The sequence below is a fragment of the Trichosurus vulpecula genome, chromosome 3 (assembly GCF_011100635.1).
Source record: "Trichosurus vulpecula isolate mTriVul1 chromosome 3, mTriVul1.pri, whole genome shotgun sequence".
NCBI classification, from domain to species: Eukaryota; Metazoa; Chordata; class Mammalia; order Diprotodontia; family Phalangeridae; genus Trichosurus; species Trichosurus vulpecula.
This window is the reverse complement of record NC_050575.1, coordinates 301686730-301712505: the sequence shown is the minus strand read 5'-3', so window position 1 is coordinate 301712505 and position 25776 is coordinate 301686730. Positions and strand designations below refer to the sequence as shown.

The 25776-nt window shown below is 41.7% G+C and overlaps 1 protein-coding gene across 1 annotated transcript; it reads right to left on the bottom strand.

Annotated features, from left to right (window-relative positions):
* Window positions 1-997: 997 nt before the first annotated feature.
* PLAT (plasminogen activator, tissue type) lies at window positions 998-25323 on the bottom strand. Its single transcript, XM_036750693.1, has 13 exons — window positions 25230-25323; window positions 24003-24045; window positions 22808-22945; window positions 21455-21565; window positions 19796-19970; window positions 19577-19668; window positions 17189-17363; window positions 14964-15049; window positions 12935-13133; window positions 8976-9112; window positions 8646-8792; window positions 7431-7597; window positions 998-1989 (listed from the first exon to the last, which is right to left on the bottom strand). Exons 1-13 carry the CDS (start codon window positions 25287-25289, stop codon window positions 1831-1833), a joined length of 1689 nt encoding a protein of 562 aa, XP_036606588.1. The 5' UTR covers window positions 25290-25323; the 3' UTR covers window positions 998-1830.
* Window positions 25324-25776: the final 453 nt, after the last annotated feature.

Genomic DNA, 25776 nt, shown 5'->3' with positions numbered 1-25776 from the left:
TTCTATGGTCTGCATGTATTTAACTGGTTTTGGGGATGAGTCCAAATTTTTAGAGGAGTCCGTTTTCCTAAATTGTGCCCCAAGGCTTCAAACAGCATATAGCCTCTTCTTTTCTCTCTCTCTCTTTTTTTAGCTGAACCTGCTTTTCTACCAAGAAAATGCTGAACTGAACAGTTCTGACAATATCTCAAGAGATAGTAGAAAAGTGTCACCTTCCTTCTCCCCTTTTTCTGCATCTGTGTCAGCATATATTCAACAGCTAGTACAGGATCATCAGTTTTATTCTTGGATACAGGGTGTTGTTGACTCTAGAGACAACAGGCTACAGCAAGGAGGAGGAGAAGGAAGAGGAGGAGGAGGAGGGTGAGGGCGAGGCTGCATCTGTGAGCAAAGGCAAACTGGAAATAAGGGGAGCAGAGAGCAGAAATACAGTTATCCCTTCCACATTGTGAGGGTTAGGGGCATGGGAATCCCCACCCCACCACCCCCACCCCTGGAAAATCCCTGCAATAATTTTTGGCTCTCTCTTTGTACCAGAGAATAAGTCTGAATTATTATAGTATTAAAAGATAAAATGTTGATATGATGCCATACTATCCATATATTTTATGCATTTCTAAGTTTCTAAACTTTATCTATGTTGTCTGCTGGCCTTTGCATGTCATCTGCAACTTCTGCAAAACTCCCCCAAAATTCCCACTTAATTTCTTATGCTGAACCTCGAAATATCAAAGCCACAATGGGAAGAGTCGCAACGTAAAAGGGATAACTAACTACTTGTGTGCAATATTCCAGGTATTTTTTTTTCTGATGGAGATTTCATATCATCTCCTCTGATCCAGACCAACCTTAGGGCTATAGATGAGTCATCAAGGTTATGTTTAGGTCTAAGACAAACTGAAGTTCCAAAAGCTTCCTAAAGGTGTGATGATAGCTGGACAGGAAGGTGGATGCTACCACCCCATGCTGGGCAACTAAATACACAGTACTGTTTGTCAACAATGTGAAAAATATATCTTTTTATTATATTGAAGAAATATGGTACAGAGTTGTGTCACTAACAAATACAAGCAAAAATATGGATTGATGGCTATAAATATGCCGAAGAGATCAGTCCCTAAAATGATACAAATTCTGCCCAACTAAACAAAGCAGATTAAAAAGTAGTAACACATGAAAAGATTTACAGTGTACCCAGAAGCCAGGAATGTCATCCAGCAGTTGTCAAATGGGGAAAAGAAACCATGGGGATAATGGTATTGTCTGGAGGGCTCTTCAGTATCTGAGAACACCAGAACCCTGTACTGGCCAATCAGTCAGTCACTGATACCTAAAGTCCCAGTTTGGCATTCCCTGGATCCCCTGGCACGGTCTCTTAACATCCTTTCCCCCCTTAATTTCTTTATTTTCCTTGTTTCTGACTATGATGATATTGTTTTTATCTTTGTGGTCCCATTTTTCTAACCTCATGCTTGGCTTTTTTTCTTCTCCCCGTGTTCCAGTCTGCTTGTCTGTCTGTCTGTCTGTCCCTAGGTGGTGGTATTTCCCCAGGGTGATTGCAATTCATCTTTCTGTGTTTCCTCCTGACAGATTGCAAAATAAAACCAAACCTAAACTCCTGATAACTTCCAAAGTGGAAAAGTACCTTAGAAAATATATGCTCACTCCTTCTCTCTCTTCCTCTCCTATTTTCACTGTCTGACAGTTTATGGAGAAATCTGATTAAAAAATAAAAAGCTGCACTTTAGTTGTTTCAGTACTTCATCTGAGAGGGAAGTCAATGGGAGACCATTAGATCATGAGGACGGTTGCTTTCTTCTTTTCAATTGTTCACAGCCTCCTCTTGTCCTCGATCCACTTGAGGTAATTGATAACCTTGGTGTATACACCTGGAACATCTTTCTCTCCACAACCGATGCCCCAGCTGACGATCCCAATCAGATGCATACGGTTATCCTTCATGCACACAAGAGGACCTCCTGAGTCACCCTGCAATGGGAGGACAGATCACTCAACCACCTTGGCCACCCAGATGAGTACTGCCACCATGTCTGGAGATTGCAAGCAGGATTGTGGAGACCTGAATAGTTCTTAAAAATAATAATAATGGACCATTGCCTTTGTTCTTTTGCCAAGTCCTGGAGACCCTGCCTAAATGGCTAAATGGTTCCTAAGTGAAGGTCGAGGTAAACTATTTGCATTTCAACCTATAATAACACTATATAGTATTGTGTGCCCTAGATATATATATATAATTCTAATATCATATATTACATATAATAATATATAGTATTATGTGCCAGGCACAGTGCTAAGTGCTTTACAAATATCTCATTTGATTCTTACAATAATGCTGGGAGGTAGGATATTATATTAGATTGTGTCGCATTATGCGATGTTATGTTGTGTTGTGTTGCATTGTGTCGCATTGCATTGTGTTGTATCATATTATATATTATACTATATATCATATTATTTAATATTTATCTCCATTTTACAGCTGAGGAAACAGGCAAACAGAGGTTAAGTAACTTGCCCAAGGACACCCAGCTAGTAAAATGTCTGAGCCTGGATTTGAACTCAGGTCTTCCTGACTCCAGCCCTGTGCTCTATCCACTGTGCCTCACCCAAAGAAAGTGTCTTAAAATACAACACACATATTTTAAGCATTCACTGTGAATAAAGCCCTCTTTTGGTCCTATAACATGTATTTTTTTAACTGTAGCTTTTGCAGCAGTTAGAACTGGTGACTAATCAGCAGGGTTTAAACAATTAAACATTTATTGAGGCTTCTGGCTATGGGAAAATGCAAGGAATCCTTCTTTCTTGGTGTGCTGGATTGGAGCCTTCAAAGACAAGCCCATTTAGCATGCTTGGTCAGTCAGTCAACAAACTTTTTAAGTACGTACATGCCAGACACTGAACTAAGCGTTGTATATACAAAGAAAAGGGCAGCTAGGTAGACAGTAGGTGGAATGCTGGGCCTGGAGTCAGGAAGTCCAGAGTTCAAATTTAGCCTCAGACACTGTCTAGCTGTGTGACCCTGGGCAAGTCACTTAATCTGTCTGCCTCAATTTCCTCATCTGTAAAATGGGCTGCAGAAAGAAATGCCAAACCACTCTCGTGTCTCCACCCAGAAAACCCCCAACGGGGTCATGAGGAGTCCAACACAACTGAACAAAAACAACAAAACACAAAAGCCAAGCCACAACCCTGCCCTCAAGAAGCTCACATTGTCTCACATTAGTACCTGCCTCCCTGGGGGTTGTTGTGAGGCTCCAATGGGATAATAGCCATAAAGTGTTTAGCACATAAACCTATATAAATGTTAGCTATTATTATAGTAGGGGAGACAGTGTGCAAACTATGGTACCTACAAGAGTCCTGAGGGATGGCAATAACAGAGGGGCAGGCATGGGGAAGTTCCCCTGAAGAAGGCGAGAGTTGGGTCCTGAAGGAAGCTAGGGAAGCTGGGAGACAGAGGTGAGGAGGAAGAACATTCTAGACATGGAGGACAGATGGTGAAGAGTCACAGATGCAAGTGACAGTGTCTGCCACGTTTGAGGAACAGGAAGAATGCCCATGTCTGAATCGATCAGTACGTGGAGAGGAGAGTGTAAGAACTCTGAAAAGGTAGGAAAGGGCCAGGATGCAGGCCCCGCTCCAGAAGCTGGGAGCGGAGAGCTCTCTGATCACCCCCGTTACTTAAGAAATAACGGCAAGGTTTCTACTTTGAAAACCTTTCAAAGAAAAAAAAATACCTATTTCCAGTGTGACCTTGGGCACATCATCTAACTTCATTAAAGTCTTAATTTCCTCATCTATAAAAAGAAATAGTTGGATCAGATGGCCTGAATTGCTTTATGTGCTATTAAGTAGTATAATTGGGATTTAAACCCGGGTATTTTGTCTCCCAAGTCCAGGACTTGTGGGAAGCCATCAAGGTGAAATGGGAAGAGTCCTGGATTTGGAGTCAGGAGAACTAGGTTTTAAACTCTAGCTCTGTCTGTGTGACTTTGGAAAGAAAGAAAGAAAAAAGGAAGGAAGGAAGAAAGAAAGAAAGAAAAAAAGGAAGGAAGGAAAGATAGAAAAAGAAAAAAGAAAGAAAGGAAAGATAGAAAAAGAAAAAAGAAAGAAAAGATAGAAAAAGAAAAAAGAAAGAAAGGAAAGATAGAAAGAAGGAAAGAAAGACAGAAAGAAAGAAAGAAAGAAAGAAAGGAAGGAAGAAAAAGAAAGAAAGAAAGAAAGAAAGAAAGAAAGAAAGAAAGAAAGAAAGAAAGAAAGAAAGAAAGAAAGAAAGAAAGGAAGGAAGGAACGAAGCAAGGAAGCAAGGAAGGAAGGAAGAAAGAAAGAGAAGGAAAGAAAGAAAAGATAGAAAAAGAAAGAAAGAATACTTTAAAATGTACCTACTATGTGCCAGGTCAGATGGTGCCAAGTGCTTTACAAACATTATCTCATCTGATCCTCACAACAACCGTAGGAGGTAAGTGCTGTTATTATCTTCATTTTATAGTTAGGAAACTGAGGCAAACGGGTTAAGTGACTTGCCCAGGGTCACACAGCCATTAAGTATCTGAGGCCAAATTTGAACTCAGGTTTTCCTGACTCCAGGCTCAGTGTTCTATCCACCCCAGCACTTAGCTGTCTAATTGCCAGAGCAAATTAAAATTACCTTCCTCAGCCTCATGTAAAATGAGCGAGTTAGACTAAAAAACTTATATATCCTTTCCAGCTTTGGTCCTCTGAGCCTATCATTCAGAATTAGAAAAGACCTCAAAGATCACCCAGTCCAACTCCCTCGTTTTACAAATAAGGAAACTGAGACTAGAAGGAAGGGAATCAGCCACGGTCTCACAGGTGGTAAATAAGAGAACTGGGATTCAGTCCCCAGGCCTCTGAATACAAAGCCAGAGCCCTTTCCACGTGGAGTGCGTACTCATCTTCGGCTGGCAGTACTCAGTTCTCCAACTGAATCACTCAGCCAGCGGGCCTGGTTTGTGCCCAGCGCTGTGTTACTATAGAATGTGAGTACTCCATCACATGTGAATGCCAGCCCACAGACCTCCTGGACAGCTTGTCTTTTTTAGAGTTTCAGTTGGTTGATTGTGCAATTTTACCACTGCTGTTCCTAGATGAGTCGCTTCTCTAGGACATAAAATCTTCCATATCCTATTTCCCAGCCTCCTGACTTCCTCAAAGTTTTATGAAAAACTTTGTGTCTCATCTGGCGATTGGCACAGTGCCCTGAATGTAGTTGGCACAAAATCAGTCGACAAGCCCTTATTAAGTACCTACCGTGCCAATTTTCATCTTTACAAAAATGAAATATTTCTTATTATTCTACCAAGTAAAACAACATGTCAGAGATAGAGTACATAGATGGCTGAGCCTGGAGCCAGGAAGACCCGAGTCCAAATGTGACTCAAGACACGTATTAGCTGTGTGACTATAGGCAAATCTGTCTGCCTCAGTTTCTTCCCCTGTTAAAAACAGCACCTACCTCTCAGGGTTATCGCACAGATCAAATAAGATAATATTTGTAAAGTATTCTAGGCAAGTCTCTGCCTCAGTTTCTTCACCTGTAAAATGGAGCGAATGATAGCACCTATCTCTTAAGATTATTGTGCAGATCAAAGAAAATTTGTAAAGTACTTAGTACAGTGCCTGGCACACAGTAAGCATTTAATAAATGCTGGTTCCAGGAGTAATGGCTAGTTAGCATTTATACGGCAATGCGACGGTGCGATGGATAGAGCGTGGGGCTTAGAATCTGGCCCCTGACCCTTACTAGCTGTGTGACCCTAAACAAATTATACAACCTCTGTCTCTCTCGGTTTCCTCATTTGTAAAACGAGCCTGATAATGGCACCCCTCCCCCAGGGCTGTTGTGAAGGGCAAATGAGATCATATTCCTCAAGTGCTTTATAGGCACTGTTATTATTTTAATAAGTTTTTATTGACGTCTTCGGTGATTTACATCATCATAGTTGTCCCAAGTAACCCTCACTCGCTAGAATTGTTAAGCACTTTAAGGTTCATGAAGCGGTTTGTCTAGGCTATCTTATGTAATCCTCACCACAAACCTGTTGTCGTCCACCATTTTTCTTTTTTTTTTTTTTTTTTTTTTTTTCCTTTATTTATTTTTAGTTTACCACACACGGTTCTACATAGTTTTGAGTTCCAGTTTTTCTCCCCTCCCTCCCCCCTCCCTCCCCAAGACGGCATGAAGTCTCATATAACCGTCCACCATTTTTCAGATGGAGAACCTGAGGCCAAAAGAATCCCTGGGTCATAAGGTGAATGCTGCAGGCAGGATTGAACTCAGGTCTTCCTGACTCCAAGGCCAACATTTTATTCACTACACCACCTAGCTGCCCCCAGGTGAGTACAAAATAGGTTGGGATTTTTTTGGGGGGGGGGGGTACCATCAGTTTGGGGAGATCACGGTAGGCTTCCCGTGAGAACTGGCAGCCGGACTGAGCTTTGTAGGAGGTAAAGGTGAGGAGTCCATAAATGTTTTTATCGTCCTTCCTTTCACCAATTTCAGTCATTTTAGTCATATCTCACTTTTTGTGACCCCATTTAGAGTTTTCTTGGCAAAGAAACTAGAGTGGTTTGCCATTTCCTTCTTCAGCTCATTTTAGAGATAAGGAAACTGAGGCAAACAGGGTTAAGTGACTTGTCACACAGCTCGTAAGGGTCTGAGGCCAGATTTGAACTCGGGTCTTCCTGACTCCAGGCCTAACGCTGTATCCACTGTACCCGTTCACTGCCTAAGGTATAGCTCCTGCCCCTTCTCAGAGGAGATACCCATTCCCTAGCACCTGTAGAAATCAGGAATTTCTCGTAAAACTTCCAGAATATTAGAGCCAGAAGAAACCTTAGAGATCAGCCAGGCCAGCCCTCATTTTACCGCTAAGGAAACGGAAGCCCAGAGAGATGAAATGACAAATAATAGCTTTAACCACAGCTAACATTTATATAGATAGCACTTACTCTATTCCAGGACCACTTTACGAGTATTACCGCGTTTGATGCTGACAGCTAAGTAAACAGAAAGGCCAGCCACTGAAACAGCTGGAAACTGAACCTTCTACCCAAGGTTCTCTGACTCCTAAGTTCGGCCCTCTTTCCACTGGACCACACTGCTCCTGTTTGATTTCGTTTGTCATCGAGACAGTCAATTCACTGAATGGGCTTGCAGGAAATCCAGCAACAGGTGGGGTTTCCTTCCCAGAAACGAAGGAAATTTCTTACAATTTATGGGACTCTTTGGTCTTTCCCTACCACCAGTCTCAAGAGCTCTCCCCTGAGGTTTACACTGGCTTGAGATTAAATGCATTTATTCCGTTCTGACTGGAGCTTTCCTTAGCTAAAACCTTCTTTTCCTATACTGCTGTACTCTGAGCGATGGAGAAAAGCCTATTTACCTGGCAGGCGTCATGTAGGTTCACTTCCTTCCCGCCACTTCTCGTGTCCCCGGCACAGAGCATGTTGTCTGTGACCGTTCTGTTAAACAGGTGCCGTGACGTGCAGCGGCTGGATGGGTACAGGCGTACGTGGCCCTCCTTTAGTCTCTCAGAGTAGTAGGGGGAAGCTGCAAGAGACAGAAATGGTTTCATGGTTTCTGGTACAACCTTGGTTCCTTCCTATTGAAATGAGATGGGATTGTTTCTCAACCCTTACCATCTGTAGAGTGCTAGACATCTCATATAAGTACTCTTTTTTTTTTATTGTGAACTCAATTATCAGTGTAAACATTTCATCGTATGAGGAAAAGGAAGAAAGAAGATTCCAAGTACGTTGTTGTCGTTCAGTCATGTCTGATTCTTTGTGACCACGTGAACCGTAGCACACCAATACTGTCCATGGAGTTTTCTTGGCAAAGATATTATAATGCTTTCCCATTTCCTCCTCCAATGGATTAAGGCAAACAGAGGTTAAGTGACTTGCCCAGGGTCACACAGCTATTAAGTGTCTGAGGCTAAATTTGAACTCAGGTCTTTCTGACTTCAGGCCCAGTGCTCTATTCCACTGTGCCACTTAGCTGCCTCTTGTAAATACGTACAATTTGGTTTTTAAAAGTGAATGTTAAATTTATCAAAGTTGCAACAAAATTGCCCTGTTTGTGTCCCCTTCTGAAAATTTGCTTTTTTCTGTGTATTTTTTAAAAATGTTTTATTCATGGTTTTTTTAGCTCTAGCCTTCTCACTGACCTCTACCCCACCTCTTCCCAATAGAAGGCCTTCCTTTTAACATATTAATCCAGCAAACATATCAGTACATTCACTCTTTCTGAAATTATATGTCTCATCTTGTACCTCCAGTCCATCGCTTCTCTGCCAAGAGACAAGAGGCATGCTAAAAATTACTTTTCACAAAGCACTTTCATATTCATTCTCTCTTCCAGTCTTCAAAATTACTGTGAGATGGGTAAGCACAGAGTCATTATGCAAAGGTACAAGTAAAGGAATAGAGAGCTGATAACTTGCCTAAAGTCCCAGGGAGGGAGGGAGCAGGCAGGGACTAGAACCCAGATCCCCTGACTCCTTGTCTTCTGGGTTTACTATACTAGGACATCTCATGGTATTCTGCAGAATTATTAAGGTTAGAAACTTCCCACGACCCGTGGGCATTGCACTTACTCTCCTCATGTTTGCCATAACCAGACAGCTCACATTCTGTCCAGTCAGGCATTTGCAGGCCGGCAGGAGGAAGGCAGACAGTCCGGACTGACTTGGTTTCCTGGGCACACTGTAGTGAGTCAGACTGAGGTCTCAGCTGCAAGAGAGCTGAGAAGAGAGACAAGGAACAGTAGGCTAAGTCCTGTGTGCAAGCTCACAAACACTCACACACATTTCCATTGTCAGAACAGTACTATAAAGGGCAAGGAACTAGGCTAGAGAGGGTGGGTATACATGTGTTGACAAGGGCCAGATTTCAGAGGGGGAGAATTTAGAGAAGGTTCATCTTACCAATATCATTGTCAAAAGTCTCTGAAACAAATTTTTCATGGACGATATATTTTTCCACTTCAAACACTTGTTCGTCCTCTTCTTTCTCCTCCCGGTAGGTCCTGCCTAGAACCACCCTAAGTTCATGGACTCTCAACCTGTTGAAGAAAAAGGTCTTAGTCCTTTAATGACTATTATCACAAAAATTTCTTAGGTGACCATATGAGTAGGAAAGTGAGTTGGAAATTCAATTAAAAATATTATCAAGTGCCTACTCTGTATACTGGGGCAGCTGGGTTGTGCAGTAGATAGAGTCCTGGAGTCAGGAAGACTCATCTTTCTGAGTTCGAATCTAGCCTCAGAAACTTACTAGCTGTGTGTCACCTGTTGGCCTCAGTTTCCTCATTTGTAAAATGAGCTGGAGAAGGAAATGGCAAACCACTCCAGTGTCTTTGTCAAGATAACCCCAAAATGGGGTCACAAAGAGTCAGACATGACTGAAATGACTAAACAGGAGCAACAACATGTAGACTTGATGAAAGCCATTACCCTTAACAATCCTACACTCTACTAGGGTGATACAACCTGTATACGAATATGCAAATGCAAAGCATATTCAAATATCCAAGGTAATACAGAATAATTTCAAGAGGGAAAGATGAAACAATTTCATAATTAGAGCGATCAGGAAAAATCCATGTAGAAGGTCCCAGGTAAGAGGAGGACCTGAGCTGTCCTTTGGAAGAAGCTAGGGGGTTTTATGAAATTGAGGTGAGGAGGTCTTATATTTCAGTCATGAGGGACTGTTTGTGCCAAGACAGGAAGGCAAGAGAAAATAAATGCTTGTTTTTTCCTTTTGTAAATTGTAATTTTTTTCCAAACTATTTCTTCCTTCACAATATGGAAATAGATTTACATGACTGCACATATATAACATATATCAAACTGCTTACCATCTAAAGAGAAGAGATGAAAGAGGGGATAGAGGAGGGCAGGGAGAGAGAGAGAAAATTTAGAACTCAAAATTTTATTAAAAATGAATGCTAAAAAATTGTCTTTACATGTAATTGAAAAAAATCCCATTTAAAATATGATTGGCAAATGTTTAGAAAAATAAATAAAATGTTTAGAAAAAAAAGAAAATGCTTGTTGACTTGACATGGAATTGTGCATACAAAGAAAAGCAAACAGGCCAGTTGGGAACAGAAAATGTGTAAAGTGGAGTAATAGGAAATAAGGTAGGAGTCAGATTGATTGGGAAGGGTTTTAAATGCCAGACTCAAGTGTTTGTATTTTATCCAGTGGTCGATAAGGAGCTATTAAAGATTTTTTTTTTTTTGGAGAAGGGAATGTGGGGCAATTGGGGTTAAGTGACTTGCCCAAGGTCACACAGCTAGTAAGTGTGTCAAGTGTCTGAGGCCAGATTTGAACTCAAGTCCTCCTGACTCCGGTGCTCTACTCACTGTGCCATCTAGCTACCCCTGAAGATTTTTAGATGGAGAATGCCATTGAGCAGCAGTTGTGTTGAAGGTATACTGGAGACGGAAGAGACTGAAGGCAGAGAGACCAACTAGAAGGCTAGTTAATGTTAACGCAGGCCCGAACTAAGATGGAGGCTATGGGAGTGGAAAGAAAGGAACAGTTGTGAGGGTTGTGGAGGGAAGATTGACAAATTTTGGCAACTATTTCAATATGAAGGTTGAGGGAGAGAGGAATCAGATGACTCCAAAGTTGTGAGCCCTGGTAACTAGAAGGATAGTGGTACCATCACCAGAAAGAGAAATTTGGAAGGATGGGTTTGTGAGGGAAAATGAATGCTGTTTTAGATTTGTTGAGGTTGAAAAGCATACGGGACGTCCAAGTGGAGAAGTCCAATAGGCAGGTGGAGCAGGCAGTTGGTAAAATATGGGACTGGAATTCACAAAGGTCTTCAGCTTCATATACCATTGGGGAGGGACAAGAAGATCCCATGGTAGCCTAGGATCCTTTAAGTGTTCGACCCTTCAGGTGAAACATGGCAAAACCTTCACTGTCCCACAGGATGGAAGCTTTCTGGAGAGTTGGTCCTTTTAGAGAACATCAGACCTTGAAACCAGTAGGAGCCCTGATGTACTTGCTTTATTCCTTAACACAACAGTGTGGATCCTTTCTTGGCTCAAAAGCCCATGTATGTCATCACCAGATTGTAATGCAATGAGCATGTCCCATGATCTGGGAATGGTTCGAGAAGAAGGAAAAAAAAACAACTTGTAACTCAGTCTGCCTAACCCCAGTCCTGTTTGCATCATTTGCTTTTAGTCTTAAATCCTATGATGGAGTCGGTGAAGAAGAACCAAGATGTAGCAACTCAAGAGCTCTATCCTTTTAACTTCTTTTATTTAAAATTTTTAAAAAAGATGTATTTTTTATTATTTGTTTTTAATAGTATTTATGTTATTATTTGTTATTACTTGTTTTATACATCATAATCACTTCCAGTTATACCCCCCCTACACACACACACACACACACACACACACGCACACCTCTTCTTTTTATTTTTTTTTTTTTGGTTTTGGCAGGGCAATTGGGGTTAAGTGACTTGCCCAAGGTCACACAGCTAGTAAGTGTGTCAAGTGTCTGAGGCCAGATTTGAACTCAGGTCCTCCTGACTCCAGGGCCAGCGCTCTACTCACTGCGCCACCTAACTGCCCCGACACCTCTCCTTTTTAATAACAATGATTTTAAATGTTAAGCAAAAATGACCAACAAAACAGCTATTATCTGTTAGGCACCATTCTGTACTTATGATCTTGACCTCTCTAAGAGGAGGAAAGTGTGTTTCACCATCTAATCTCCAGAACCAAGATTAGTCATTGCAAAAATCATCATTTAGCAGCTTCTTAGGGTTATTTATATTTCTTAGTTGCTTTTGGAGATTGTGAATTTGAACAGCTCAGTTTCATCACCTACAGATCAGGTCATAGACTAGTCTCTAAAGTTCCTTCCGGCTCTCAATCCCATGCTTGTATGAACCACTTTCCAATCTCTGAATGCCATGTGAATAGACGGGAATCAATTCCCCTTGGGTTGCTGTAGTTGGGTTAAATCCCAAGTACAATGAAAATTAAAATTAATAAAAATTGAAGCAACGGAAGTACCTAGTACCTGCTCGACTGGAATTAACTCCCCTAGACTATTATCATTCATCATTCTTTCTTTTCTTCTATTATTTTAGACAAGAATCTAGAAAAAAGGAAAAAAAGTCATTTTGCTGATGTGAATAGACCAGGCTTGGACCACTTCCAAGGGATAATGAGGAATTACCCAATGGTCTGACATCTTGAGCAGTTTCAAGGGATTTGACCCAAGCTTTGGTGGCTTCATTCTCCAACTCTGCAACTTCCCCCACCTCCACTACTCTTCAAGTTTGTTTAAAGACTCCTCAGATTGTACAGTTGACACTGATTACTGAGGTGACTAGAAATTTCCCAACCTCCCGAAGACCAGTCATAATCTGGGACCGTTCCAAACTAGGAAGTGGAGTAACAGTCTGGCGCTGCACTCCCAGGACTGGCCCAGAACTAGACCTTCTTCAGGCAGTGCAAATGGTCGAGCTGTAGAAAGACATTATGGCATAGTTGAGAGAGAGGTGGCCTTAGAATCAAGAAGACCAGGGTTCATGTCCCACTTAGGACTCATCCTGGCTGTGTGTCTGGGCAAGTCACTTAACTTCTCAGGCCCCCTAGACAATTTCGTAAGACTATACTTTAAGGAATAGTTTTCCAACTGAAGCGGTAGAGGGAGTTTCCTCACCAGGAATTCTCTACACATCAACGAAATCATAAGTCCAGACCAATAAAAGAAAATTAAGAATCACTGCAGACAGATTGCCATTTCCTTAGATGAATATTCCCCTGGCTGTCAGACTTGTTCTATAAGAGTTTCCTCTGGTTTCAATGTCTAGAGAAAAATAAGTTGTGGGTTTTCCTCATTCTTACCTCTCCTGAAAGCAGTGGGCTGCAGAGAGAACCCAGCAGGAGTCAATCAGTATTCCTCCACACCGAAAATGTGTTTTCCCGGGGGATCTCCGGTCCATGGTTGTGATGGCAGCCTGCCAAGGATGAGAGGTGATGTCAGCGAAGAAGCCTCCTTTAATTCGAAACTGGCTTTCTTTATACTGCCGAAGGCCACAAGTAGCTGGGAAAAAGAAAAAGAAAAAGAAAAAGAAAAGGGAGGAGGTCAGACCTTGCAGAGGTCTGCAAGGGTTCTTGGGAAGCCATTTTGGTTCCCAATTTTAGTATTTTGAACTCCGGCAAAATAGATAGCCTCTATAAGCTTACAAGATGATGGAGAAGACTACAGGAATATGTTATTCACCTAACAGACAATGCCCTTACCTCCTCGCCTCTCCTCTCCTCTCCTCCCCTCCCCTTTCCTCTTCTCTCCTCTCTTCTCCTCTCCTCTCCTCTCCTCTCCACTTTTCTCCTCCCCTGTCCTCTCCTCTCCTTCTCTCTCCTGTCCTGTCCTCCCCTCTTCTCTCCTCTCCTTTCCTCTCCCCTCCTCTCTTCTTTTCTCTTTTCCTCTCCTCTCCAAATTCTACCCATCTTTCATGACCCAACATGAATACCACCTCTTCCACAAACACCTCAGGTAACAGCAGTCTCTCCCCTGCCCTCAAGGAGCTTACATGCTATTGGGGAGGGGGGGAGATAACATGTGATTGCAGATAAGAAAATGTGGTCTATATAAAATAAATCCAAAGTAATTGGGGGAGCACTAAGAACTGGGGTAAATCAGGAAAGGCCTTCTCAAGGAGGTGGCACTGGGCCAAGACTTGAAGGGAACTAGGAGTTGCAAGAGTAAAAGCCCCTAGTAACCAGGTAATATGGCACCAGCTTACCTTTCCAGGCTGCTTGTACCCTACCCTCCTTCATGGGTGCTACAACTAGACAAACTGGTGCGCTTGCTATTCCTATCTTCCACCACCATGACTTTGTACAGGCTAGCCCCCATGCCTCTTAACTGCTCTCCTCCCTCCCCTTCTCCCCTCTTAGAATCCCTAGCTTCCTTCAAAGTTCACCTCATGCCCCTACTTATTAGTGCCCTTTTACCAGAAATTACTTGCTCTCTGTCTCTCTATCTCTGTTTGTCCATCTGTCTGTCTTGCCCTCTATCTCTGTCTCTTTCTCTCTTCATTTGTCTGTCTCTTTCTCTCTGTCTCTCTTCATATATATGTATATATACATATATAGACACATACACATACATATGCATATACATATGTATGTGTATGTATGTGTATATATATATTACATATACATATATTTGTATTTAATTTTCTATGTACACGTTGTTTCTCTCAATAGAGCACAAGCTCCTTGAAGGCAAGGACCATTTCATTTCTGTTTTATATTCCCAGCCTTAGCATAGAGTCTATCATTAGAGTTAGGTCTTAATAATAAATGGTTGCTGAATGACCATTCTTGACATCAAGGACAGCTTGCGAAGAATTGTAGAGGCAGAAGATGGAATGTTGTATTTGGGGAATAACTCAATTTAGCTGGAACACAGAGAGTACAAAGGACAATCTGGAAAGGTTAAGGTGGCAACCCTTGATTTTCCTCTTCTTTATTCTCTTTTCACCCACCCCCTCTTGCTGACCTAGATCTCCTGCACAAGCTGAAGCACATGATAAAAACTGAAAGGAGAGATTTTTGAGGGGGAACGGGAGGGAGGGAGGGGACAGAGTATTCCTGGGGGTGGGGGAGAGATAGATCCGCTTGAAACCTTTCCCACGACTGCCATCAGGAGACTACCAATACCGCCCCCCTCCCCCCACAGTGGGCAATGGAATATGGACTCCCATTAATTGTCTGGTTAAGGAACAAACATAACAGAATATTTCTGAGCTTCTTCCAAGTTCCTGACCCACTGGAGGAGGGGCTGCTATAATTGCAGACCAACTAGAAGGGAAGAGAAAGGGCTAAAGAAAGCGACAAAGCAAAATGCCCAAAGTCCTCTTCTTACTGCATGTGGACACCTCGCAGTATTCCCACGTCAGCCGGCCACCCTTCAGCACATGGCACCAGGGTTTGTTGTCACTATCGGGATTCCTGGAAGCAAAGAGATTAGAGTGTTTTACCTATCCAGATTTTCTCAATGAGCAAAAATATCCCAGTTGGAAGGGACCGTGTGATTTCTACAGTGATGTCAGACTCAAATAGGAATGGATCCCTGCTGGTCACATACTGACTTAGAAAACCACAAATTCACATAACCAATGAAGTATTTTTATTCATTTTGTTAAACATTCCCCAATTACATTTTCATCTGGTTTGGGCTTCACTGGGGAGTGCACAGAACCTGCAGGCCTGAAGTTGGACATCTCTGCCACAACATCCCAAACATGGGCCCTCTAGTCTTTACTTGAAGACCTTCCACAACAGAGAACTCAATATCTACCAAAGCAGACCATTCCACTGCTGGACAACTTGTAATTATCAGAGAGATAGAGATGGGGAGTCTCCCTGTAACTCCTATCCACTGCTCTTTGTTCTGATCTCTGGTTTCCTTATCCATATGATGGCCTTATAGATCATGAAAGATAGCCATCCTTCTCATCACTAGCCTCCTTCGATCTATCTTCATACGACACGATTTCAAGTCTCCATCCTCATCCTTCACATCTTTCCCATTAATCAAATTCCACCGCCTCTATGATGTTGCTGTTATTGAGTCATTTTCAGTCATGTGCGACTCTTCATGACCCCCTCTGAGGTTTTCTTGGCAAAGGCACTGGAGTGATTTGCCATTTCCTTCTCTAGCCCATTTTATAGTTGAGGAAACTGAGGCAAACAGGGTTAAGCACAGGGTCACACAGATAGTAAGTGTCTGAGGTTAGTTTGAACTCAGGAAGATGGATCTTCCTGACTCCAGGCCTAGCACTCTATCCACTACGCCACCTAGATGTCCATGTCTTAAAAAGGGCCCGTGTCTTCCCCTCACCCATCCTACCCCCAACATTCCCAAATCTTGTACAGAGCCCAGAATGTGAAAGGTAAGATTTTGAATGTCTCCATCATACCTCCTCTCTCTTGGGAAAAATCGTGTTGTTGTTTGTAATTGAGTAAGATTATGTGGGCTGCAATGCTGTACTGTCCACTAGCTAAAAAGGTCCAGAGAAGTCCAGCTGGATAGGGGAGACACGTGAACTCCCAAATCCCTTCTAGGAGCGGTGTTCATCACAGAATTGTGGAGAACAAGGAAGTCTTAATGATAACTTGGCCGACATACATTGCTATGGGTAATTGATTCTGTAGAGCTATTTAGGGCCCCTTCAGGCTAACTTGAATGTAAGCCATATCCAGATAACATACCAATGAAGCACATATAATCTAAAACAATTTTTTAGGAATGAATTATATTGTTACATAATGGATGTTGGGAAAACTATCACAGATCCATGCATTAATCTGTTTGCTTGCTTGTTTATTTATTTGTAAAAAAAGAAAATTTCTTTATTTATAGCGGTAGCTTGATAGCTCAGTGGATAGAACAGGGGAGCTGGATTCAGAAAGACCCAAGTTCGTATCCTGCCTCAGATACTTATTAGCTCAGAGAGCCTAAAACAGACTCTTAACTTTACTCTTCCTCAGTTTCCTTGTCTGTAAAATAGGCAAATAATAGTAACTATTATAGAGTAATTAAAATATAGTATTTATATATATATAGCATATAGCAATTATATAGTAATTATATAGTAAATAATAATAATAAACCTACCTCCCAGGGTTGTTGTGAGGATAAAATGAGTGGATATTTGTAAAGTGCTTTGCAAACCTTAAATTGCTATGTAAATGCTAGCTACTATTCTTAGAAAGGGTTTAGGGGAAAAGAGGAACCCGGGAAAAGATACATCATAGAGCAACCATCATAGAGCTGGGAATCATGACCCCTGTGTTCTACATTTGATTTTTTGAATGACTATGTGAGTTTAAGAGAATCACTTGACCTTTCTGCTCCCGGGACTTTTTTCCCATTAAGAAAATGAGAACAGAAATCTATTTTCACAGGAAATTTGTGAGGATTTGGAAGCTACATAAAAATTCTTGGAATTCTTTGATAGACAAGGCCACAAAAATCTATTAACATTTTAACAGGAAACATCAAATATTACCCTTACTCTCTCTCCCCACCCCCCGCCTCCCCCACACACATAAAAGCCAGCCTCATACATACAAATACAAACCTACCGGCAAAAATTATGACTGCCCAGGCCCAAATAACGTGCATCCTCCCTCCATGCTGTGTAAGATCTAGCTTTCAGAAGCGGGGAATCCCACTTGAGGCAGGAATTGCCTGATTCAGTTTTGCTCTGAGTACCCCGGTAATATGTGCCCTTTCCAAAATAGCAATCTTCAGTGGCACCTAGATTAAGAAGAAAAAAAAATGGTGAAACACAAAATAAATAACAAATCAAATTAATATTAAGTCCTTTCTGGGAGGGCTTGGAGCTGGGTAAGATGAGATGGGACACCAAACTTCTCCTTTTCAGGAGGATCTGAGATTTTATCACTTCCTTTTTGTTCTCTCCAATCCCAGGAGAAACTGCTTCCTTCTCTCTCTAATTGAAACAACTGACTGACTGTCCCATTTAATATTATCAGTAAGCTTTTTGGAGCTAGAAGGAACATTGGCAATCACTTTTTCAAACCCCTCTATTTTGCATCTTGGGAAATTGACCCAGAGAAATTAAAGAATGTCCCTCATAGCTGCATAACCGATTAGGGGCAAAACCAAGACTGAAAATCAGAGCTTCTGAGATACTAGTGATACAAGGCGTGAGGGGCACTGTGATACAATGTAGTGACTTGTTTTCCCTTGAGTTCCTGAGTGTTTTGAGTTCCTACCTTTATATACTGTCAGATTCCGGAATAGTTCTGTAGCAACAAAATATGCTTGTTAACCTACACTCACTTCTTTCTGACTTTGCTCTTTCTTCATCATTCTCCTAGTCATCTAGACACTTAAATCCTTATTTAAAGCTCTTTCCTTTTCTTTACCCTCCCCCACATCCTATCAGTTACAAAATCAAATCAATTCTCCCTCAACATAATCTCTTAGAATATTTTTTCCTTTCTCTCCACTCACATTGCTTCCACCCTAATACAGGTACTCCTCTCTTCCCTGTTTGATTGTACTGCTTGTTGTTGTTCAGTTGTTTCAGTAGTGTTTGACTCTTCTTGACCCATTTGGGAGCAAGAGATACTGCAGTGGTTTGATATTTCCTTCTCGAGCTCATTTTTACAGATGAGGAAACTGAGGCAAACAGGGGTACATGACTTGCCTAGTGTCACACAACTAGTATTTGAGACCTGACTTGAAATCAGGAAGATAAGTCTTCGTGTCTCCAAGCCTACTACTCTATCCACTGAACTGTCTAGCTACCCAGATGATTGTATTAGCCTTCTAAATAATCTAATGCTTCTCTGCTTAAAAAATTTCAGTGACTCCTCATTGACAACCAAACCAAATATAAACTCTTTAATCTGGTTTTCAAAGCCCTCCACAATCCAGACTCAGCCTTTTTTCAAACTACTTCCCTTCACAGAGTCAGCGTTCTACCATTCATTTCTCACCCCTCTCCAATTTGGTGTTTTCCTGCCTTTCTGCTTTTGCATACTCTATCCCTTAGGTTGGCAATAATATTGCACTTTATCTCTGACTGCTGAAGTCCTTCTCTTCCTCCAAAGCCCAGCAAGAAGCCATCAATTTTTACAAAATTTTTTCTAGAAGCGATCCCTTAAAAAAAAAACCCTTCCCCTCTCCTATGCACTTAACACCATTTCTCATAGAAATAGAAAGAGAGAGAGAAAGAAAGAAAAAGAAAGGAAGGAAGGAAGGAAGAAAGAAACAGTCATTATTCACCTATACAGACAGGTCTCCTTTCTAATAGTGCAGATGGCAATCCTCCTTAGACCTTAAAGCGATGTCTCTTTGAGTCGCTATTGTCAAAACATTTTTTAAGTCATCACTTGATCACTAGTATGATGGTAAACAGCATCTCTGAACTGAGCTAGTCAATCCTTGGATAGCTGGCATAGTCTATTACTGGCTCATACTCATGGTTCCATCGGACCTGCCAGAAATTATGCTCTGTTAACCCAGCCTTTGAGAACCCAGGGTCAGCTGCCTGTCACAATGAGGCTTTGGTAAAGAAAAAGGCTTTGAGAAAAGGTTCTAACATGCTTGTAAGCCTGTCTTCTCTCTGTTAGCCCATTAGATCACGATCTCCTGATGACTAGGGTTCTAGTCTTCCTTTCTCTTTCTCTTTTTCCTTTTTAAATGCCCATCACCTAACACAGTGCTCTCCATATAGTATGCCTGACGAATGTTTGTTGAATTGAATCAAATCATGTAGAAAGCCTATTCTTCCCTTGCCTCTGAAAACCAAAACAGCCTCTAACTTCGTTTCCATTGAAACAAGTCAGAAACCATCCTGTTCCCCTTTTTTGCTCTTCTCTGAAGCAGGGGCCATCAGCCTTGTCCTCCCAGCTGCTTTACCCCCCAACCTGGTTGTTTCCTCTCTCCATCAAGGCGGGTGGGAATGTTCAGATCAAATGCGCCCCTCGGGTACTTACTCTTCGAGCAGGATGGGATGCTGCAGTACTCCCCGAGATAAAATCCATTCTTGAAGATGTAGCACCAGGGCTTAGAGCTTTTGTCTGGGTTCCTAAACAAATGACAGAGGGCAGAGAGAGGATTAGAAATCCTTCTGATCTCCAACATTCCAATGTTTTCCCTTCTGTGCAGACCCTTCCCAGAGAAAACCTCCCAGAGTCAGAACAAGTCTCATTCACCTGCAATAGTTGTGGTTCCCAAGTCCCAGCTTGAGGGCGTTTGGCTTATGCCCACTGTACTGTTTGGAGTGCAGCCCGCTCGACTTCCAATTGACACACTCGGCCCCACTTTTACTTGTGCTCCATGTCCCCTTATAGGTGAAGCCCAGATCTTTATAGCACATGGCATCAGTATCTGATTAGAAAGAAGAACATAATAAAATAATGCATTAAATAATCTGAATTTTTTGGTAATCATTTTTAAAGCATTTTGCCTCTTATCTTTTTAAGCTGGAAAGAACCCTGATTATATTTTGAACTGGAAAGAATCTTGGAGATCATTTAGTCCAGCATCCCTATTTTACATATGAAGAGTTGAAATGACTTGTCCAAGGTCACTCGGGTATTAAGTGGCAGAAACGAGCAGTTGAACCCAGGACTCTCAACTTTAAACCCGTTGTTTTTTTTGCCTCCTAACATATCACCCAACAATTATATGAGAATATGCTAATGGACAAAGGAAACAGACCTGGAGTGCTTAAGCAACTTGACTAATGTCATACTGCTAGCTAATGGCAGAGATGGTGGCTGAACTTCCTGGGACCATAGATGATCTGCAAAACTTCTCATCTCTTTGCCTGGGAGAGAAGGGGCCTAACAAATCTGGGTCCTAAAGGAAAAGTCCTCAAAAGGAACAAGAGGCAAATTCCAAGATGTGACCCCAAGAAGAGTAAACCAGTCATAATTATCCCCAAAGGCAGCTAGGTGGTAGTGGATAGAGCACCAGATCTGGGGTCAGGAAGACCTGAGTTCAAACATGACCTTGGACACTTTCTAGCTGTGTGACCCTGGGCAATTCACTTAACCCTGTTTGCCTCTATTTCCTCATCTGTAAAATGAGCTTGATGGGGTTCTGGGACCCCAGCCTCCCAATTTCTCAGTAGGCCCCTGTCCTATGAGAAAATTTTCTCTTGTTGCAGAATACAACCTCTTATCAGAACAGACAGAGGGATTCCTGGCCCAAGGATTTTTGTCCCTGGCTGGTCCAGGGGCTCTCCTTCACACCAGATCCTCTAGGCCATGCCTCTGACAACTCCTTCAATGTCTGGTATACTCCCTACACTTTCTCATCCATAGCTCCCAAGACACTTGTACCCCCAGATTACCTGGCATTCCTTTCCCATGCCCCTTTTCTATATAAGCTCTAGATTCACTCCCATTAGGTTGCAAGTTCCCCAAAGGAACTTTGCCCACTTCTACTGATGTTACAATAAACAGTCTCTTGACTTAAAGATGGCTTGAGTGTGTGAATTCATTCCAGGCAACTCTACCTTGGCATTCTCGGGGTCCCAGACCTCTTCAAGTTGGAGAAGGAAATGGAAAACCACTTTTGGTATCTTTGTTAAGAAAATCCCAAATGGGGCCATGAAGAGTTGGACATGACAAAAAACTATCTGAACACCATGGCTAACTAGATATAACCTCACTCCCTCTTTTTCTCTATTTGATTCACATTATACCTTGGACCTAGAAACAGAATGCCTGCTAGTAAGCCACACAGCCTCTTACTCCTAAAACATCAATGTTACCCTCTTTGGTCCCCTGACTGGACCTTAGCTTATTCCAACACTCTGCCTTCCTCTGTGGAGCTGGGGTTTAATCCTTCACTCAACCACTTACCTATTTCACATTGTTTTCCTGTAAAACCTCTGGGACACAGACAGATAAAATCTGTGAAATACAAGGCTTCCTTGCAAGTCCCTCCATTGAAGCACTTTGGTTCTCTGCAACCTATAAATGCAAAGAAAAATGGAGTTAGTTTTCAAATCAACCATAAGGGGAAAAAATAGGGATAGTGTATAACCAAAGACAACTCCCTGACCTCTAAATTTCATCTCCTGCCCATCATTGTGTCCTTCCTCCTCTTTCTTGTCCTGCTACATTTTCACACTTACTTCATGTCCAATCATTCTCAGTTACTTTAGCAATAGATCTTCCATCAGGGCTCAGTTATTCCTTTTGTCACTACCATTTTGACAAAAATTTATTAAGCACCTACTGTATGCAGAGCCCTGTGGTTGATACTGGGTATGATGCAAAGTTTAGCTAAGGTATAGTCCCATGTGATCCAGGCAATCAGGATCAGCTTCCTGGAGGAATGGCATTTTACCTGTCTCTTAAGGATAGAAAATGTTTCAATAGGCAGAGGTGAGGAGGGGAGGCATTTTACAGAGGCACTGGGAAGAAGATTCAGTCTTCCCAACACCTCTCTGTTTCTCTGTCTCTGTCTCTGTCTCTCAAAAATGCTGTGGGAGAATAAGGGAGGGATCTTTAGAGGGGAGGGGGTGGGAATAGGTCAAAGGGTTGTATAAAAAAGTGTTTAGATTTATGGGAATAGGAAGATAAGGGAGGGATCTTTGGAAGGGAGGTAGGTTAAGTAATAGGAGGGCAAGGAAGTGGGTAGAAGTAAAGGAGAGGAGTCAGGAGGCATAGGAAATAAGAGATATGTACAAATATGAAAACAAAGATTAGGAGTAGAATGTTAGGGAAAGTATATATTCATATATGTGTGTATGTATATACGTGTGTGTATGTATATATCTATATATAAATATATCCATATCCATGTAGCCTTGGGAGGGGAGGAGAGGGAAAAAAGAACAAAGTAAAAAGTGCATAGCAGAGAACAAAAGAAAACTTACAAGGAAGCAAAGATTGACAGCTCTCAACACAACACATAGTATTTGGTATAGAGGCTTCCCTGAAATGGAACTTTATTGCTATATGTTTTGAGTCCTCTCTTACATTCTGCTGTGCACATGACATGGCTTTTTTTTTCTTTTCTTATTTTATATTTAAGTTTTAATATTTAAGTTTATAATACATTTCTTTTTCTTTTCTTATTATTTTAGTATTTAAGTCTAAAATTTAAAAAGACTTTTTTAAAGTGCTGTGGCCTTCCAAGGGCAGAATTCCAGTGAGTAAGACTGATTATTTGGAGTTTTAAGGGCAAACCTCAATAATGATGCTTACTTTGGACAGGTATGCTGTGACACCGAGGGTGGCCATTGTCACACCTGCAAAATTCTACCCGGTTACTTCTGAGCGCAGGACGCAGCCATGACTGCTGTTGCTGGTAAATCATCTGGGTTTGTTCATCTTTGCAGGTACCTATAACAAGAAGCAGGTCGACTGTCTTCAGTGTTTTATGCGCTAAATGATGCCCAGTCCCCTTTATCTCACGAAGAGAAATCCCACAGTTTCAACCCAATGCCCTCACAAATAATAATAATAATGATAATAGTTGACATTTACGTAATACTTTAAAGTTTGCAAAGCAGGTTCAATGTGTTCTATCAGTTAGCAACTCTGTGAGATAGGTACTAAAATAGGTACTATGATACCCATTTTACAGGTGAAAAAACTATAAAGTTCTCTTCCAAATGGCATCTTGGACTTATTTCTTAACTGGGGTGAGTGGAATAGGTGACAGAGGTGATAGATAAATTTTACAAATGGAAAGAAACCGAGGCATGGAGGGGTCAAAAAACCTCTCGCCCAAAAAGAGGTTCATGGCAGAGCTAGGATTATACCCCAAGAAAGAATATTGGACTGGGAGTCAGAAGTTTTGCATCAAAAAGGGTTTGAGTCCCAGCTTTGACGCTAATAAGCCATGTGGGCTTGGGCAAATCTCTTCCTTTCTCTGGACTTCGGTTCCTTAGCTGTAACAGACATTTGCCTAGCTGATCTGTAATCCCTAATCTCCTTTAAGATTTATGACTCCATAACTATCTTGCCCTTTGAGGACAGGAATCATGCCTTGGACATCTTTGTATCACCCATGGTGCCTAGTACAATTCCTTGTACCCAGTAAATGTTCAATAGATACTTGTTGAGTGAAGGAATTTATGACCAGTGCCTGGTATATAGCAGGGATATATATAGGCTAGTTGAAGAAATGTTAAACAACAGATTGACTGTTGTGTAACCATCATTAATAGCATATAGATACGCATAGATAAACATATGCATATATCAATACATATCTATCTCAATGGACTTGCTCTCCTTACTAAACATGACTTTTGCATAGCTTGTGCAAACAAGGTTGTATGTGCATTAAGAACATCCTTACCTCCCCTTCCTTCCCCCACCCCCAGTTTAATTGACTCCTTCCATGCCCTCTGCTTTCTCAAACCTCTCCTCACCACCCCCACCACTCACTCACCTGTGGAGGATCTAGCTCCTCGTCTGAGGCGATTGTGAAGGTCCTGCAAAGAAACCAGGGGAGAGGAGAGAGATATGTGAATGCTGGCTGTCTCAGGAAATAACTATTTAGTAAGCACTCACCAAAGCAGGCGGCCACCCGAGGCAACCTCTCCACTAAGACAATTCATTAGCTCCTGTTTTTCTCTCCCTTCAAGTTAATTTCTCCTTATTGGGAATTCTGTTCCACTTCTCCCACATATCTAAATCCTGCCAATCATTCCAGGCCCCAGTAAAGCCCACCTTCTCCAGAAAGCCTTCCCTGATCACCTCACCCCCACATAGATGCCCCCTTTCTATGGATTCCTGTGTTGCTTGTGCACTAAGTCATGCTTTCATTTGGCATTTACACCTTGCATTTGTAGGTATCTTTTCCAGAAGTCTATACCCTATCTTGTCAGCTAGACTGCGATCTCCTTTAAGCAAGGGACTGTATCTTATACTTCTGTATCTTCCCAAACATGTGGGCTTTGTGAGAGTGTGTTGTAGGCTCTCAACAAACACTTGATTCATGATGTAAGAACATGGCCAGGAGTCAGCAAACCTGGGTGCATTTCTTGTCGTGATCTTGCCGTAGACATTGGGTAAAGCACAACCTTTCTGGGTCTTAGTTTCCTTCTCTGCAAAATGAGGAGATTAAACCAGATATCTCTAAGATTCCTTTTTAGGATGACGTATAGGAGGAGGTCTGCTGACTCCCATTCAGGACTCTTCCATCACAAATCAAATATTTATTGAGGGCCTACTCCATTCTCTCAAATAAAGGGGTTGGCAGCCATCTAATCCAAGCCATAACCCAAGAGACATCTCTAGCACAACACTCAGAGTGAGTGGTCAGTCAGCCTCTGTGTGATGTTCTCTAGTGAGGGAGAACCAACTACCTCTAAAGGCAGCCAAGCCTGCCACTTACTACCTCTGTAACTTAGAGAGAATTGGACCAGATTACCTCCATGGGCTGTTCTAGCCTAGATCTATGATCGTATCCTTTTGGATAGCTCTAAATAGAGCGTTATTCCTGACATCGATTTGCCTCTTTGCAACTTCTAATCATCACTCTGGATTCTATCTTCTGTGGCCTAAGAGAACATGACAGTTCCCTCTTCTACTTGATAAGCCCTTAAACATGCCCAGTTCCTTCAGCTGACTTTCATATGACAATATGTATAATACAGGTGAACAGGCTCCTTACCTGGCTAGAGAGAGAAACTACTCCATACAGCAACAAAAAAGCAAAGAATTCGCCTGCCATTTTCACACTTCTTTTCTTTGATTTCCTTCAAGTCCTTAAAAAAAGAAGAGAGGAATGGGATTGATATTGTGAGATGAGGACTAGAAGGGAACCACAAAATCCAGCCAATCAATCAATATTTGTTTAGCATGGACAAAATGCTGTAGCTCTGATATGATTGGATCCTTCTTTGTCTGGATCCAGAACCAAACTGAATTAAATACTAAATGTTTATTAAGCACTTACTCTATACAGAACACTGCTCTACACTTTAGGAAAGATAAAAAGTTTAGAGATAATGCTGTCTTTGTCCTTAAGGATCTTATGCTCTAGTTGAGGAAACAGATTTGAGAAATATTGCCAAAATAGAACTGACAAGGCTTGGGATTTGATTGCACATGAGAGGCAAGGGAGAAGGGAAAGTAAAAGATAACTTCAAGATATCAACCAGACCAGGTACATGGTAGTACCCAGTGACCCAAGCGTTGATATCAGACAGAAAAGCAGT